Source organism: Rhineura floridana, chromosome 20 (assembly GCF_030035675.1).
Source record: "Rhineura floridana isolate rRhiFlo1 chromosome 20, rRhiFlo1.hap2, whole genome shotgun sequence".
Taxonomy (NCBI): domain Eukaryota; kingdom Metazoa; phylum Chordata; class Lepidosauria; order Squamata; family Rhineuridae; genus Rhineura; species Rhineura floridana.
This window is the reverse complement of record NC_084499.1, coordinates 8927058-8945781: the sequence shown is the minus strand read 5'-3', so window position 1 is coordinate 8945781 and position 18724 is coordinate 8927058. Positions and strand designations below refer to the sequence as shown.

The following is an 18724-nucleotide window of genomic DNA, read 5'->3' as shown; positions in this document are numbered from 1 at the left end:
CTTAGGGCGGTATATAAATTAAATTAAATAAAAATAAATTAAATAAATAAAAATACAAAATATACATAAAACCCAATCAATTAAAAAATACAAAACATATTAAAAATCCACAAAATCCTTAAAATCCTTAAAAACTTCAGAACACAGGACTAGGAGACTCCTGTCTGAAATCCTGGAGAGCTGCTGCCCATCAGTGCTGACAGTACTGAGCTAGACAAACCGATAGGCTGACTCTATATACAGCAGCTTCCTATGTTCCTATGACCTGTAAAGTGCTACATAGTTTGGGACCTCATGGACCACATCTTCCCATAGATGCCTCCCCATGCCTTAATTAAGGTCATCTCTGAAGACTTTTCTTTATGTGTCCCATCAATCAGAAGTACAGAGGTTGGCCATAAGCGAGAGGGCTTTTTCAGTGGTGGCCCCCTGGGGAATGTTCTCCCTGGGGAAACTAGCCTGGAGCCCACACTGCTATTCTGTCAGCAGCAGGCTAAGAGTTTTTATACCCCTGAACCTTTATAAAATCTTCCTATTGTAGTCCCTGTGGAATGGTCAGTCGTTTTTGATCCTGTATTTCCTGGTTGTTTTAGGCACTGTGATTTGCATTGTAGTTCATTGGGTTGGTCTTTATGTACTTTATTTTCACCAGCTTGGAATTCGTAATCATTTTGTTTACGTTTGTTTTATTTTGTTTATTTATTAAAATGCACTTACATACTGCTCTTTCATTTTAAAAAAATTCAAATTGGTGTACAACCAGCTAACTTTAAAAGAAAAGGTTTTTTTCTTTTCTTTCATTGTTTGCATAGGCCTGGTGGCATAGTAAGGTTTTCAGCAACCTTTTAAATATTCGGCACCTGCTGAATCTCTATTGGAAGAGCATTTCACAGGGTTGGCTGATAACACTAAAGGCAATCATATTATTGTTATAATTGATTTGGTACGATGCCTAGAGAACTCATTTTATGAAGCATCTAACAAATGTAGTTGTAGATGATGATGATGATGATGATGATGATAAATAATGTAATCCTTTGCTCTGATCCAGCAGCGCTTGTGACATGCATCCATTCCCCCTCACTCCCCCCAAAATTTCTTTACTCCACTATTCAGTTACATGTTTACTTGTAAAGCATGTCAATTTAGTGCATGAACATCCACCATAAATACAGGAAAATATGCATCTTAATATTACAGAACTGTTTTCTGATATTAATAAATGCCTTTTATTTACCCACAAAAGTCTCTCTCTCTTCTTCCTTCCCCCCTCCCTTTTTGGTCAATGTGCCATGAAATGACACATTTTTACTGTGAAATAAGCAATTTTAAACCATGAAGGAGAGGGGAAAAAAGACAAAAATAATTATAACTAAACCAACCCTAACAGTTATTTAGTCAGCCAATTATAACAGGAAATAATCTTCCCAGATGGGACTGCAAATATTTGTTTCATTTATACTTAGAGTTATGTAGTCTCTGCGCTTGTTGAGATTCTGTAATTATTTTATATTTATTTTTAATAAAAATGTATTTTGCAATTTCCTCTCTGAATGGATATGTTCATTACCTTCTTTATCTGTGACTGGCAAGGGAATATTCATTTTTGCTTCTGCAATGCAACCAATTGCAGTGAGTTGCAACCAATTGCAACCAATTGCACTAAGATTCCACACCTTCCACCGTCTGGATGATTGTGTCCAGCTCTGGGTGTGAGATTGTAAGAAGGATGTTGACAAACTGGAGTGTGTCCAGAGGTGGGCAACCAGGGTGGGGAGAGGCCTGGAAACTATGAGTACTATGAGGCAATGGTGACTGGTGGCTCCATGTCAGTGGGGCAGTGGAATCTGCTCTGAGGTTTAGTCTGAACTTTCAAGGAGCTGTTCAGCACCTTGGACAGCCCCTTGAAAGTTCAGACTTAAAACTCAGTGCAGATTCCACTGCCCCACTGATGTGGAGCCAGCACTTGCCACTATTATGGGAAATGGTTGAAAGAACTGGGTGTGTTTAACCTAGAGAAAAGATTAAGAGGAGACATGATAATGGACTTGCCCTTTTTGGATAATTGTCTGGAGGGTGACAAAGATTTCTGTGCCCGTGTAGAAGAACTGAAGAAAAGCCTGATGGATTCGGCCAAAGCCCCATCTAGTCCTGCACTCTGTTCTCACAGTGGCCAACCAGACGTCCATGTGAAGCCTGCAAGCGGAACCTGAGCACAACAACCTTCTCAGCTGCAATTCCCAATAACTGGTATTCAGAAGCAGAAGATAGCCATCATGGATAGTAGTCACTGGTAGCCTTATCTTCCATGAATTTATCTAATCCTCTTTTCAAGCCATCTAAGTTGGTGGCCATCAGTACCACTTGTGGGAGCAAATTCCACAGTTTATGCACTGTATGAAGAACTTCACTTTGTCTCTCCTGAATCTTCCATTATTCAGTTTCATTGGAAGTCCCTGGGCTTTAGTATTATAAGAGAGGAAGAAAAACTTTTCTCTATCCACTTCCTCCACCCCATGCATATATTTATACCTCTCTATCTTTTCTCCTCTTCCTTTTTCTCTAAACTAAAAAACCCCAAATGTTGTAACTGTCCTCACAGAGAAGTTGCTCCAAACCCTTGATTATTTTGGCTGCCCTTTTCTGAACCTTTTCCCAACTCTGTTGATGCATTATTTTTGTCCATACAGTGGACATAACCAGGAACAGTCAGCATGTCACAATGTGCAGTCATGTCCTAGAGCATTTTCACAAGCATTTTCACCCCACACAACAAACACCTTGCTTTCTGGCTGCTCCATGCACCTTGAAATGGTAAAAAAAGAAGGCCAAAATAAATATATAAATATATTTTACGGTAGTGCTCCAATTGCTTTGCAAAGCCATCAGTAGTCACCCCATGTGTAGGAATGCTTTGTAGATCTATGGACTAATTCACCTCCTTACTTTCTGATCTGAGCACTGCACCAAGACGTGCACTACAAAACAACTATGTCCACTTCTAAATGCAGCATGAACAAAATCCTCTATAGTCGCTCACCCTCCATTAATTTTTTTAGGTTTTCATTCTAGCCAGCAGCAGGCTAGCAGAGGGAGGCCAGATTGCTCTGCCTCGCCCCCAGCAGAAGCAGCTCACTGAGAGGGGCAGAGAGATCACAGAGGCTGATGCAGTGGAAACACACCAGGAGGAGCACTGGATTGGCTCTGCCAGTCCATGTGAACGGTGCCACTCTCTTTGCCTTTCCCTCTCTCCCTCTTTGTAAGCAACAGTGACCCACATTCCAGGAGGCTAGCAGGTTCCACCCCGCCCAGAAAGCTGTTTCTGTCTTCCCATCCAGTTGAAAAAAACCTAGCATGCTAAAAGGAGGGTCTTCTGGACTACTAGCAAGCCAGGAATGGGTAGTAACTTTTGCCGCACTCAGCCATTCTGTGCTTCTTGCTTCCAGGAATCTGTCCTGCTATTTGATAACTGCCTGGCACATTTGTACAGTATGGTTATACCGATGTGGCAAGGCAGAGCTGTGGAACTTCCCTCCAAACGCCAGCATCACTGCAGCCTACCTGGATGGAGCTACGGAGGGGTGTTGGTGGGTTTGGGGCTATGTGGGCACACCAGCGGGAATGCCAGATTGGCTTCACTGGTGTGCCCAAGGAATCTCGACCTTAATGCCAACCTACCCCATCCAGGTAAGCTGTAGTGATGGGAGGGCAACTCTGTGGCTTGGCTTCACCACACAGGCCTCTACTGCCTTTACATATCTGCTGCCTTGTCCACTGTTCCATGCTGACCAGAAGCAGACAACATGACTCTAGCATCAAGGGTTGTATTCAGCTAAGTCCTTCTTAAAGTAGACACACTAAAATGAAACGTAGAATAGTAGAGTTGAAAGGGGTCTCTAAGGCCATTGAGTTCAACCCCCTGCTCAATACAAGAATCCAAGTTAAAGCATACCTAACAGATGTCTGTCCAGCTGCCTCTTGAATGCCTCCAGTGTTGGAGTGCCCACCACCTCCCTAAGTAATTGGTTCCATTGTTAGGAAGTTTTTCCTGATGTCCAGTGGAAATCTGGCTTCCTGTAACTTGAGCCCATTATTCCATATCCTGCACTCTGGGATGATCGAGAAGAGATCCTGGCTCTCCTCTATGTGGCAACCCTTCAAGTATGCAATAATTAACCTAAAGTTACCTAGAGAATAAACCTAAGTTATTCATGGCAATGGACTAGCGTTGAACACCATCCCAGGCACCGTTTGCCCTTCTACCATTTGCCTGATGTACAGTTTATTTTTATTTTATTTAATTATTGTGTTTATATCCTTCACAGAGTTCAAGACAGCATACAGTGCTCTCCTTCTCTCTGTATTATCCTTACAGTAACCTGTGAGGTAGATTAGGCTGAGAGATAGCGACTGGCCCAAAGTCACCCAGTGAACTTCATGGTCGAGTGAAGATTTGAGCCCTGCACTCCCAGGTCCTAGTCCAGTGCTCTAGCCGCAATGCCTCACTGAAGAACTCAAAAGCTGGAATGCTATTTTGTGATAATTTGGCTGGACTAATAAAAGGTTTTCCCTAATAAGGAGGTTTTTTTTTTTTTTTGTATGAACCAACACAGCTACCTTGTTATTTTGGGTGTGTGTGAGTTTTGCAAGCTTATTTATAAGACTATGCTGCTGGATTGCATTGAGCTGCCTGCCTCTAAATCCTAATAGGATTCAGGGTGCTAAAACAAGCAACACATGTACGTTGTGTTATTATGAATAATGAAATAAATGAAATAAAAACTATAAAAATAAAAGGGGGATAAAACAAAATAGTTAAAATAGCCACCTAAAAGCCAAGATCCAAAATGATGGGTTGAGTCTGGTCACATCCACATCATGGATATAAAGCACTCTTAAGCCATCCCAATGTTCATAGTTTTCCCCAAAGAATCCTGGGAAGTGTAGTTTGTTAAGGGTGCCGGAAATTGCAGCTTTGTGAGGGACTCCTAACAATTCCCATTAATATACTACAGTTCCCAGTATTCTTTGGGAAACGCAATGAATGTTAAAGTGGGGCAAGGCTACTTGAAATGGATGTGGATATGACTCCAGACAATTTAGGAACCACTCTCCAAACCAAGACCCGGTGGTGGTTGGTGCCCACTGCACCTATTGGGGCTGCTAGGAAGTCATGGGGGCATGATAAAAAAAGGAGTCACAGGGGCTTGGCCAAGTTGTTCTGGTTTTCTCTCCATCTTCCTCCCCTGCAAAGATACTGTGGACCTTTAAACATAGCAGTTTTACAACCTGCATTTCACTAAACTGAAAAGTATCCTACTTTGGTTCAGAAAGGATCCCTGCTGTCACAGGGCAGGTAAGCTTTGTGGCCCCCTCCTGTTTTCTCCCTATCCTCCTCCATTGCAAAGAAATAGTGGACACTTAAATACTTGGCACCTAAAGGGGCAATCGAACACATGTCTGCTCAGAAGTAAGCTCCATTAGGTTCAATGGGCCTTTCTCCCAGGTAAGTGTGTATTGGATAGTAGCCTAAGTATCTTACCATGGTCCAGAAGGGGTCACTGCTATCACAATTTCTAATGTGAACTCATGCCACAATAACGATATTCACTAATACGCAAAAATTCCCTTGCATTTTAAAAATGTACATATAGCCAACAGATATTTCTATCAAACTTTAAAAAGCAGGGAGATTAGGCAGCTATAGTAAATGCACTAGGGGAGCAGGAGACTGACCTCCTCTCTGAGATATTGTACTGTCCAACAAAGCACTCTTCACAAACTACACTTCCCAGGATTCTTTGGGGGAAACCATGACTGTTTAAAGTGGAAAAACTGTCTGGCATGGATGTAGCCCCCTGATTAGCCAAGCCAAACAGCTGTTAGTCTGGCTGTTAAAACACTGATAGTTGGTTCTTACAGAGCATGTCTGTGCTATCATAGACTCCAATGTTAAATTTCTTAAATTAATTAAAAATCAGCCATGCATTTTTTTAACTTTTAAACTGCAGAAGATGAAGGTCAGAGTATGGGGCAAGATCAGTAATAGGATTACAGGTACTCTGTGAACATGGCTGGTTTTTAATGAATTTCAACAAATTATTGACAGAAATAATTTTATTGACAGAAAAAAGTCTGACAGGGATCTGGATTTTTTTCCTCTTGCTTTACCTATTGAACTCTCTATTCTCTCTGAGTATTTTGTGTATTATCATGAAAACGTAGAGGGGGTTGTTAAGCAAGCATTTCTGAGTTCAGGGTTATAAATTTTGTAAGATTGTGTTTTGAAATGAACTTCTGGGAAGCAGCAGAATGCAGCGGGGGTGTATTTTCAATTTAACATGGCGGAATGTGAAAATTCCATACTGGTTATAGTATACAGCCACTCTCGTGGCTGTATAATTACTCAGAAGAAAGCCCCACTGAATTCCATGGGGATTGCTCCCTGATAAGTATGTACAGGATTGTAGCCTGAATTGGTTAGTCTTAACAGTGCCACGCCCAACTGTAGACAAGGGCCCCCATAAATTTCCAGGCCTATAGGAAAAGATTATTCTCCTGCTCCATATCTACATCTTTTTCCAGAATATGGAATAAGCTGGAAGGATATCAAGTGGACTAGAAACTGGGAGACCAGGTTTAAGATCAGCCATGAAACTCACTGTGTGATCTTGGGTCAGCATTGTCTCTCACCCTAATCTATCTCACAGGGTTTTTGTGAAGATAACATGGGGAAAGGGAGACCCATGAATGCCACCTTGAACCTTGAGGAAAGGTAGAATGGATATAAATGTAACATGGATAAATAAGGAATAATCAAAATCATAGAATAGTAGAGTTGGAAGGGGCCTACAAGGCCATCGAGTCCAACCCCCTGCTCAATGCAGGAATCCAAATCAAAGCATCAAATAAAAAGTCTTCAGCCTGCCTGCTCCCAATTTTGAACTGGAGGAGCTGGCAGGTTTGGAATCATGGAAAAAGCACAGTCTAAACACCAAATAAGAAGAAATCTAGGACACAAACAGGATATTCAGGTCTACAGATGCAAGACTTTGCATGTAGGTCCTCAGCAAACAATTTGTAGCTGTCTACTGTAGCAGGCTTGCCTGGGTGGAGTGTGAGGGCAGAGTGCAATCATACTCCTATACTACATAATACAGGCTCTGCACACTAGTTCTCATCTGAAACATCTTCTGCACCATCCTACTTTTTGTAATAGAATTGTAGGTTTGCCAAATTGTTTTTATAGTTTTTTTATCCTCACAACCACCCTGAAAAGTAGGCCATAGTGCAATTTTAGCAAAATAAGTAAAAGAATAGTAGTAACCCCTTCAAGACTACCAAGTTTCTTATGGCACAAGCTGTGGCTTAGGCTGAAATCTGCTTCACCAGATGCATCATTCTTGGTAATCCATGAAAAGCTTATGCAACAAACATTAGCTAGCCTTTAAAGTGCTGCTGAACTATTGTTTCAGTTCTTCTGTAAACCATGGCTAGTTGGCACCTGCCTCCCCAAGGTGGGATCTCTGTCTGTATTCAATAAGATGATTCTACAACAATAACTTCAGCCTGAAATATAAACACTTTCTTGCCAGTCAGCCACATGATACATGGAATCAATTTCTTTTACTAAAATGCCAAAGAGATGATATCACACTCCAGGCAAGGAAAATATGTATAAATAAAGGTGACATTCACGCCATACTATTATTCCACTTTAAATAGGCATGGCTTTCCTCAAAGAATCCTGGGAAATATAGTTTGTGAAAGGGTGCTGAGAGTTATTAGGAGACCCTCACAGAGCTACAATCCTCAGAGTTCTCTGGGAAGAGGGACTGATTATTAAACCACTCTGAGATTTGTAGTTGTGTGAGGAGAAGAGGGGTCTCGTAACAACTCTCAACACCCTTCAAAAACTACACTTCCCAGGATTTTTTTGGTGGAAGCCATTACTGTTTAAAGTGGAATAATAGGGGAATAAATGTATGTTTTTCCTTGCAGAGCTATTCTTGCAGTTTAAGAGAGGCCTCAAACAGGACTCAACAGTGTGCCCCAGACGTCCACACTTTCTTCTCTTTCCCCAAAGGCAGACTCAGTTTATTCACAACTGGGTCCTGAGGCAGTTGAAGAGAAGGATTTCTGGTGGGTTTTTCTCATGACTAACATGTGTTCCAGTTTTATCTAAATAATATAGTTTGCTGTTGTTGTTAAATGCCTTCAAGTCGATTACGACTTATGGCAACCCTATAAATCAGCAACCTCCAATAGCATCTGTTGTGAACCACCCTGATCAGATCTTGTCAGTTCAGATCTGTGGCTTCCTTTATGGAATCAATCCATCTCTTGTTTGGCCTTCCTCTTTTTCTACTCCCTTCTGTTTTTCCCAGCATTATTGTCTTTTCTAGTGAATCATGTCTTCTCATGATGTGTCCAAAGTATGATAACCTCAGTTTCATCATTTTAGCTTCTAGTGACAGTTCTGGTTGAATTTGTTCTGACACCCAATTATTTGTCTTTTTCGCAGTCCATGGTATGCGCAAAGCGCTCCTCCAACACCACATTTCAAATGAGTTGATTTTTCTCTTATCTGCCTTTTTCACTGTCCAACTTTCACATCCATACATAGAGATCGGGAATACCATAGTCTGAATGATCCTGACATTAGTGTTCAGTGATACATCTTTGCATTTGAGGACCTTTTCTACTTCTCTCATAGCTGCCCTTGCCAGTCCTAGCCTTCTTCTGATTTCTTGACTATTGTCTCCATTTTAGTTAATGACTGTGCCAAGGTATTGATAATCCTAGGCAAGTTCAATGCCCTCATTTGGCAACCATATTTTGTGTAAAGAATATAGCTTACAATCATCACAGCTTTTGGTGTGCACTTAGTCTCCCCCACATCAAACTGACAACAGCAATCAATGCACTTTTACGATAAATGACACCTGGTTAAATCAAACTGCAAGCACCATTTCCATCATCAACAAGTTGTCAGACTCACATGATCCAAAAAGAAATACATATCCCATCATGCCTTTGAATAACCCCTTTCTCTCTCTCTGCATAGTTAATTATTCTAATACACACACTATAAAAAATAAAATGAAAATAAGCAAACAGCTGATTACTGGAACTGTTTTATTGTTATATTGTATTTTATGATGTATTTTATTATGATGTAATGTGTTGTTGTTAAATTGTACGTCGCCTAGAGTGGCCATTGGCCAGATAGGCGACCCACAAATTAAATTATTATTATTATTATTTTAGGGAAAACAAACACAGTCCTGGGGCCTAGTTTAAGGAAATAGCTCTGAGCATGCTTGGAGGGACTTCAAGGCAACCCTTGAAGGCAGCAGTTCTTTATTGAGGTTGCTGTACAGCCCTCCTAACTGCAGATAGAGTGGAAGTCTTTCCGACAGCAGCTGGAATACAGGAAGTTCCGCCAAGTCACATGGCTTTTCTTTACCATAGCTATGCCTTTCATTTTGGATTGACTGAGCGGTGCAGATACCTGACTGGCTAGAGAACAGGAGATTGATAGAAATGCCTCCCCAAGCTTCCGGAGGTTCATACAGGTATAAAATATATGTAGAACAGGAGTGTGTGGCTTTGAGATGGAGGGATTAAAAATCATATTCTCCTTGGGAGGGCTGTGCCTCCGTAGCCCTGGTGGACCAGCCTTCACTGCTGTATCCATACGATTCATTGCCACCACCCCCTAGAATGAAGATGGGGGCCAAGTATTATGGGTAAAAAGATCAAAAAGATCACTATTTTTATTAACTTATTCATAAAGCAGGTGTGGAGAACCTTTGGCCCTCCTGATGTTTCCATCATCCCTAGCCATTGGCCCTGGGTGCTGCAGCTGTTCATAACAGAACTTTGGCAATTGCAATTATAACTTTGGATCAATTGGCACAACTGACTTGACACTTCCCTGCCTCAAATCCCAGCACATGTGTGTGTGTGTGTGTGGGGGGGTCCACACGTATTTATAACTATATGTGAACCCTTCTTAACAAATTCACTATCCTTTTATAGAGAGTCAGATTCCTATCAAAAGCTTCATTGCTAGGAAATGCCTCATTATTCAGACTCCACAGCCCTGGCATAACAGATATTTCACAACTCCAAAAGTTGCATGAAACTAACCCCAACTCCTATGAACTCCCAGGCCTTCTGAAGACAATCCAGTTCCACTCTCTGTGTCTGATACAAGCCTCAAGGCCCAGAGCTCTCCATAAAATATAACATCATTAAGACAATACACAGAGGTTGAGTCATTTTGTCCTATTAACATCTCCCAAACCACAGGACTATTACCCAAGGGTCTGTTGGTTATTTATTTAGTTAGTTGGTTGATTTATTTGGTCACTTTTTCTTGGCCAAGTTCGAGGTGGCTTCCAATTTGTATTGCAACACAAATAAAAAACAGCCCTGACAATAAAACTAAACAATCAGGAGTAAAAAAAGAAAAAGGCATCATAAAACATAACCATAAAAGAGTTTCATGCAAAACCAAATCAGCAAGAACAGACTAAAACCAGAAGGTGAAAAATAAATAAAAGGCCACTCAAGAAAGAGCCTGCATAAAATGAAGCTATGTTTGTTGAGGGGAGGGGGAAAGAGACAAACCTTTCTCGAGAGGCTCTTCAAACGTTTGGGCTAATTTAGGTTTGTTAATTTCAGTGGGTCTACTCTGAGTAGGAGGATCCTGCGTGGCACAGAGTGGTAAGCAGCGGTAACGCAGCCGAAAGCTCTGCTCACGGCCGGAGTTCGATTCCAATGGAAGGAGGAAGTCGAATCTCTGGTAAAAGGGGTCGAGGTCCACTCAGTCTTCCATCCATCCGTGGTCGGTAAAATGAGTACCCGGCATACACTGGGGGGTAAAGAAAGGCCAGGGAAGGAACTGGCAATCCCACCCCATATATACAGTCTGCCTAGTAAATGTCGCAAGACGTCACCCTAAGAGTCGGAAACGACTCGCACTACAAGTGAGGGGACACCTTTACCTTTTTTACTCTGAGTAGGACATAGGAAGCTGCCTTATACTAAATCAGACCATTGGTCCATCTAGCTCCGTATTGTCCATGCTGACTGGTAGCAGCTCTCTGGGGCTCCATATAGGGTTCTCTCCCAGCCCTACCTGGAGCTGCTGGGGATTGAACCAGGGACCTTCTGCATGCAAAGCAGATACTGTACCATGGAGCTACTTCTGAGTCCCTTTCCCTAAGGACTTACTTGATTACAACCATTTAGGTGGTGCAGCACTCTGGCAACACTTTTGTTGCCGAAGAGACAACAAGGAGGACCTCACAAACAGCCTCTGCTTGAAGACCTCCAATGAGGGTGATCCCACAACCCCAGCTCAGTACTTGGTTCCATTATCCACCTGCTCCTCCTACCAAGAGGTTTCTACAAATGGTCAACTGACGTCCATCCTCTTGTAATTAAAGCACATTTGCTCTAGTCCTGCCACCTAGGAGCGTTGAGACCTTACATTCCACAAGTACCCGTAGAAACCAATAGTTGAGCCGTACACTTGTAAGGCTGTCCTCCAACAAGTATACAGTGTGAAGCTGTGTGCACAACAGTTGAGCCGTACAAATCAACAAGTGTACACTTTTTCACACAAACACTTGTACATGTGTAGAGACAGGTTGCACCTGTGTTCAATAAAATGTGTGAACAAGACTTATGGGACAGTACTTCAAGAATTTGAAGAGGTCTTGACTTCCGGGAAGGGTGACTTAGCCTGTGCCTGCTTTTGAGACGGGCTCCTGCCTCAAAAGAAGCTTATTCAGATATATCAGTCAGTTTTTTTTTTTTTTGACTGATTAAACTTCTCCCGGGTAGGGAGAAACGAAGAGATTAACCTCAAAGCCTATTTTTGTTGGGACGACCAGATCTCATTAATTTATGGGACGAGGTCCAGCCGACGAAGGTGGGACGGATTTTCAACAACAAGCTCTATCTGATAAAGCGAACGTTCATCTTATCTTCTAAGAGAGAACGCACTAACAGGCAAGCACCCTTCTTTCTATATTTTTCTTTTACTTGACTTAAATTGTTGCTGTTTAAAAGAGATTTGCCAGATTGATCGGTTTTTGACATCTCACTGGGGAGCCATAACTTCTCTCTGCTACTCACTAATTAATAGCTTATCTCTGTTTTTGTTGCAAAAAGCTGTCCTGGATTTGCATTCTAAAGATATACACAGAAGAGGGATTTCTATTCCAGATTTTTATTTTGAAGAATATTATATTGTCTGAGACTACTCTCTTTTTGGTCTATTTTATTTTGACGAATCTGTTTCCTGACGACCGCCATTAATTGTTTCGATCCTGGGAACTGCATTTTGTTTACTTAAGCATGGAGAGATAAGGCTGTCTGCTCTGTTTATACTGTGATGTCACCAAGTTTGGAGTATTAACCCAATTGTTGCTGAAATAAGAAGTGGTTTTCCTATATTTTTTTTTTAAAATGGCAATTAAGAAAGTGGCTGAGAATCTGGAAATAACTATGTTTCAGAAAATAATGGATGAGATTGAGATAACGAAACAAAACCTGCGACAGGGTTGTAAGGAGCTGAAAATTGAATTGAGTAAAATGAAGCAGGAGATTAAAGATATAGGGGTCCCTGTGAGAGAGGTGACCCTGGAAGGGGTCCCTGTGAGAGAGGAGACCCCGGAGATTGGAACAAACGTGGAACAGGAAAAAGATTTGGAGTCTATGGACTTTAGAAACAAAATCTATTGTTTGGAGACACAGGAGATTAAAGACATAGGGGTCCTTGTGAGAGAGGAGACCCTGGAGACTGGAACAGGGGTCCCTGTGAGAGAGGAGACCCTGGAGACTGGAACAGGGGTCCCTGTGAGAGAGGAGATCCCGGAGATTGGAACAAACGTGGAACAGGAACAAGATTTGGAGTCTATGGACTTTAGAAATAAAATCTATTGTTTGGAACTCAATGTTATCTCTGAAGAAATTAATGAAGATTCTAGAGATAAAGTTATCAATGGCATGGATAATCTTCTGGACTGGATTGATGTGATGGAGCCCAATATAGAGAAAATCTATGGAATTAACTGCAGCCATGTGACAATGGAAAAACTTTCAAGAGATGACCCAGTGTATTTTGAAAAAAAGAACAGAGATATGATTTTACAGCAGTATTTCAGCAACCTATTCAGAATGGATGGCAAGAAAATATTTGGGATAGAGGTAATTCCCATCAGACTCTTACTATATGACTATGGCTTTGACAGCAAGATTATTATGGAATACTGATAATGGAAGATTGGATACTGAAATTACTGGACTTAACAAGACTACTGAAGATGGAAGATGGAAAATGGAACTAATAGGGATAATAGAACAATGGCTACTGAAACTACTGAACCTAACAGATTCTGATGTGATGGATTAATTGAAATGTTTATTTTGACTATGGTTTTGACAATAAGATTATCATAATTAGTAATGAGATGGATTAATCGATATGCTTATCTGGAAAAAAAATTGATAGATATATTTCTTAAAGAATTGAAACCTCTCTTTGACTTTTTGTGGAAAGAATAAAGTAATGTTTATGAGATTTGATGATTAAGTAAGATAACTACTGGAGGAAAGTGATTTTATAATATGACTTAAGAGACAGGATTGTTATATATTATAGACTTATAACTGATTTGATCTTTGACAAATGGGAAGTCAATATTTTACTCTTTATTTTTTATTTTTGTTTTTTTTTTCTTTTTTTTTTTTTTTGTTTAACTATTTTTGATTTTGTTTTTTGTCTTTGAATGTTTCATGATTTCGTCTTGTATGTTTTATGAAAATCTGAATAAAAACTATTGAAAAAAAAAAAAAGAATTTGAAGAGGTCTTGTAATGGGGAAGAAAGCGGAACTATTGCGTCTCACAACTGGGAAGCCACAGTTTTAACAATGCAGCTTAAGATTGCATTAGCCTTTTTTTGCAGCAGCAGCAGCGTTGCCCTGCTGGCTCATGTTCAGCTCATGTTTCAACAGCAATTCTGAGCTCCTTTTCGCATGTGCTACTACCAAGCCAGGTATCACCCATCCTATAGTTCACAGCTGCCTATCATTCCTGTGCCATTTGATAGAAATTGGGGAGCAGCTATTAAAATTAAGGAAAATGCATGTGAACAAAATACACCTACCTGTATATTTTATATCGGGTTGTAAATCCCTGACGATGTCTTTCCACAAAGGATAAGTAGCTCCGTGAGTGGTGGAAAGGCCCCCTGTCTGAAATAAGCCAATCAAATTCCTTGGAGACATGTTGGTTGGTCACAGCAGGTTCCTGGTGGGAGAGCTGTACTGTAATATGGTCCCATATAAAGAGGAAGTAGAGGAACTCAGCAAGCCTCCAGTTCATGCTTTTCTGTCTGCCTTTTCCCTCTCATTCTTGCTCCATTCTGTGGAGTCCTGTGTGGTGGAGGGAGAGAGAAGGGGGAGAGGAGAAGGACAGGTGGGGTAAGGAAGAATGGAAAGAGAAAACAGGGGTGAAGGGATGGTTTCAGTGTTTGTTTTTAAGCCATCAGGATATATTCCTATAGTTTCCACTTCTACACATCCAGCAGTATTTGCACATACATACACATGCCTGTTCTTTTCCTCATAAAATAGCAGTCGGAGCCTTGGGACCAGGGGCCAAATGTGGCCCTTCAGATCTCCACATCTCCTCTCCGCAGGCCACAAGCCTCACTGGCCCAGCTTTGCACTCATATGTCTTTGCCTGTCCGGAATGTGTCCTTGAACGCTGATAATGCCTCTTGCTTGACAGGATAGAGGATACAGAAGGGTGTGTGAGTGTGTGGTACTGGATTTAGATTCCTGAGCTTGTGCTGTTATGATGGCAACATCTTAGAAAGCTGCTATTATTTATTTATTTATTACATTTATACGCCACCTTTCTTTTCATCATAGAAACCAAGGCGGCTTACATATGGTTCCCAGGCAGTCTCCCATCCACGCACTGACCAGACCCGACCCTGCTTAGCTTCAGCAGGGTGCTGGCCTCGTGTGCCTTCAGACCATAGCCTGGGACCATAGCTACACTTTCTCAGTTCTGAAGCCGATCCCTTGACATATTAAGGACTAGGAACTTACTTTTAAAACAAGACTGCACTCCTCCAAGTGCTGAATTCAGCATCTAGTGCGTATGTTGTTACAGTTATAAGATCTTGAATAGAGAAGTTTGGAATAGGGAATTAGAATATATTATACTGCCTCAACAATGGAAAATTGCTTTGGAATCTATACAGAATGTTTCCTTAGACCTAAAATTGGGATTGATTCAACAAAAGTTAATATTTCAAGTATATTGGACTCCACAGTGTTTGTACGAGAAGACACTGTCCAATACAGAGAGATGTTGGAGGTGTAATGCTGAGAATGCCTCATTCTGGCATATGATGTGGGCTTGTCCAGTGATATATTCTTGCTGGTCTGGAGTTGTCATCCATATAATTTTGTACTGGTGGAATCATTGATATTTGCAGATGTTCATGCACTTTTAAATTATACTCTAGTAATATGGGAGTTAACAGCAGGACAACAAAAGTGGACTTTGTGAGCCCTTATGATTGCTAAGAGACATACTTCAAGCCTGGAAGGATAAATAACCACCATCTGTTACACAATGGACTGAAGACCTCACTGCCCTGGCTACATTTGAACATATTTCATAAAAATCAATTTTGAGTGGATACCTATTTGGACATCTGGAGGGCTTATATTAATTTATAATCTTAACTCAAGATGCATGTACTGGTGCAAACGGTATCCATAATGTAAACTGATAGTGGTTTATTGTTGTAATTAGTATTAATATATTATTTTGCCTTTAATTTTATTTTATTTGTGTGTCTTCAGCTTTTTTATTTTATTATTTTTCTTTGTTTTCTTTTTCTTTCCTTTCCTTGTTAAATTTGCAAATAAAATTAATAAATGTGAGTCAAAATTGCAAATAAAAATGTGTTTATTAGGAGAAATTCACACTAAAATGCTGAACACTTTTCATGAGGATATTTTGTTATAAAAATCCACAAAGTGCTGCAGAAACCTGGGGAACTGAATTTCAGACTGGAAAAATGAGAAACTGGGGAAGCCAAAATTGTCAGATTCTTCCCTACTATGTGTAGAACTTACTTAATGCCATCCTATGATGGGATATAGGTGAAAAAACAGCCCTCTAAACATATTAAGTTCCCAACACGTATTACACATTTTTGTGTTGTTATGTTAAGGCAACACCGCAAGGTCTATTTAAATTCTGTCAGAGAAGATGGAAGTCAGTTAGAAGTGTACTTAAGCATTCATCTTTAAAAGATTGCCACTTGAAGCATCAAAATGGTAATGTCCAAAGTTGACAGGACATCCTATAAGCATAAAAGCTGTCAAAAGTCCAAGGATTTATGGCTGAAGTGACCATAGAATTCCAAATCATTCTGAAAGGAGTGAACATGCTAACTATGCGAGACTTGCATTGGGCAATTAAGAAACAAAATGCAATTAAGCATCGTCAGAAGCGATTAGGTAAATAAGTTGAGTAATTAAGCTTGTGATTTATCGACTGTATCATCTGCACAGTTTCCCCCCACCCATAAAAAGGACTACAGTGCAGAGTGTGACTTGGAAGGTTACTCTCCAGAATGCTGGCCTCTTATTATGCACTAAAATCACACCCAGAAGTACAAAAGTGTTGGAGAGGAATTCTCAAATTGCTGTCATTGTGTCTAGCTTGGCCTTGAGTGAGCGTGTGAGTGTCAGTCAGTGTGGTCCAGCCAAATTCAACAGAAAAAGATAAAAAGAGACAGAGAGACTGATAACGAACAGTAGCAGATGGGAACTCAGGGGGAAAATGTGGCTCTCCAGACCTCCCTATATTATATCATCATCATCATCATCATCATCATCATCCCACCCTTCCTCCAAAAAGGAGCCCAAGGTGGCAAAAAAACAAGTGATAAAACATCTGAAAAATGTCTTCAAGACAATTCCAGTAGAGATGCAGACTGGAAAAGATCTCTACTTAAAAGGTTTGTTGGAAGAAGAAGGTCTTCAGTAGGTACCGAAAAGATAACAGAGGTGACACCTTTTTTAATATGTAATGGGAGAGGGTTCCAAAGGGCAGGGGCCACAACACTAAAAGACCCAGTTTGTTTGTTGTGTGGAACAGATCGCCTGGTAAGTGATGCAGCGATTGACTGGTTATATAAGGGGAGATATTATCTTCTAGGTATTCTAGTCCCAAGCTGCATAGGGCTTTATAGACCAAAAACCACTGATGCAGCATTATCATTTCTGGAGCCGTTATGGCCCTGTTGATGCCATAGGACTTTGGTAGCATTTAATTTAGTCTTTCCTGAATCTGATCGGTTGATTACACAGTCAAATGTTTTTGATGGAGGCTGTTGGTAGTTGCTTCAGAAGTTGCCCTGCTTTTCCATTTAGGCTGTTTCAAAAGGGCATTGTTTAAGGATACGTAGATCCTTATCATTGTCTGCTTACATAATACATACATACATATATTCCTTTACACAGCAGAGTCCTTTACACAAAGCAATGTCAAGGTACAATAAAGCAGTATGAAAGTAATCTCCTCCACCTTTTTGTTTTACAATGAAAACAAATCTGATTCAGACATAATTCTAAACCATAGTTTAGTGTTACATTTACAAGCCTCAGGCCCCTCCTTTGTATACCTCCTGTCCAGCCACAAGGAGACCAAAAACATTTGCTTCCATTTTAAAATAACTGAAGTTTGTTGTTTTGTCTGAAGTGGAAAGTGTGGTTAGTTTAACAATGATTTATCCTAGGGAGTGAGAACCTATAGGCCTCCAGATGTCCCTGGATTATTGGCCATGCTGGGTGAGACTGATGGGAGTTTGGTCAAATAACATCTGGAGTGCCACAAGTTCCCCATCCTGGTTTATTCAAGCAAGCCAGGATCAGACATCATGGTTTGATCTTGGCTTGTTTGGGCAAGCTAAGGTTTAAGCTAACCAACATTTGTCTCAGTTCAGATCAATGACACATCTCTTAGTTTTGAATGCAAGCAGATGCTTCTCATATCCTTGCAACTGTACCAGAAGAGAGGAAAGGAAGGGGTGCACAAGCCTGAGAATGTAACACTAAGCCATAGATTAGCTTTATATCCAAACCCTCCTGTAGTAGGTTGCTGACATAGCTACTCATCATGCCTTACTTAGGGGAACTGCTAGCTAATGGTCCAGGGTGGTAGTTGCTTTACCACAAGGAGGGCATGAGGTCATTAGCCTTCTCCCACTGTTTTCCCCCAGTAATTGGTCTTTAAAGGCATCCTGAAGATAGCATATAGCTAGCTGAGTAGCACAGCTGCCTGAAACTCTGGAGAGCCATCAGTGTAAAAAAATACTGAACTATGTGACTCACGGGTATATACCAGCTTTCTATGTTTGTCTGGAGGGGGCATGGCGTCTTATTAGGACATCTTTGTTGCTTCTGCCTAATCCTAAACATCTGATCCAGTTCTTGAACTCTTGTATTGAGTTCCCTGTATCCTGTGGCTACTGCTGAAGCCTGTATTGTTGCTCACTTGAACAAAGCTTTCTCGCTTATTTTCAACTAAGAGCCTCTGTTATTGTGTCTTGGGTTGGGAGCCAGGACACAGAGGTGGGAGAACAACACAGGGGAGTGAGATAGAGAGCCGTC

At 40.8% G+C, this 18724-nt stretch overlaps 1 protein-coding gene across 1 annotated transcript in view; it reads right to left on the bottom strand.

The window, feature by feature from the left end:
- The window catches only part of BRINP1 (BMP/retinoic acid inducible neural specific 1), a 140245-nt gene that overhangs the window by 90728 nt on the left and 30793 nt on the right, over positions 1–18724 (bottom strand). The window contains exon 2 of the mRNA XM_061603771.1: positions 14188–14455. Within this exon, the coding sequence (XP_061459755.1) occupies positions 14188–14405 (218 nt within the window). The 5' untranslated portion in view covers positions 14406–14455. The remainder of the gene's footprint in view (positions 1–14187; positions 14456–18724) is intronic.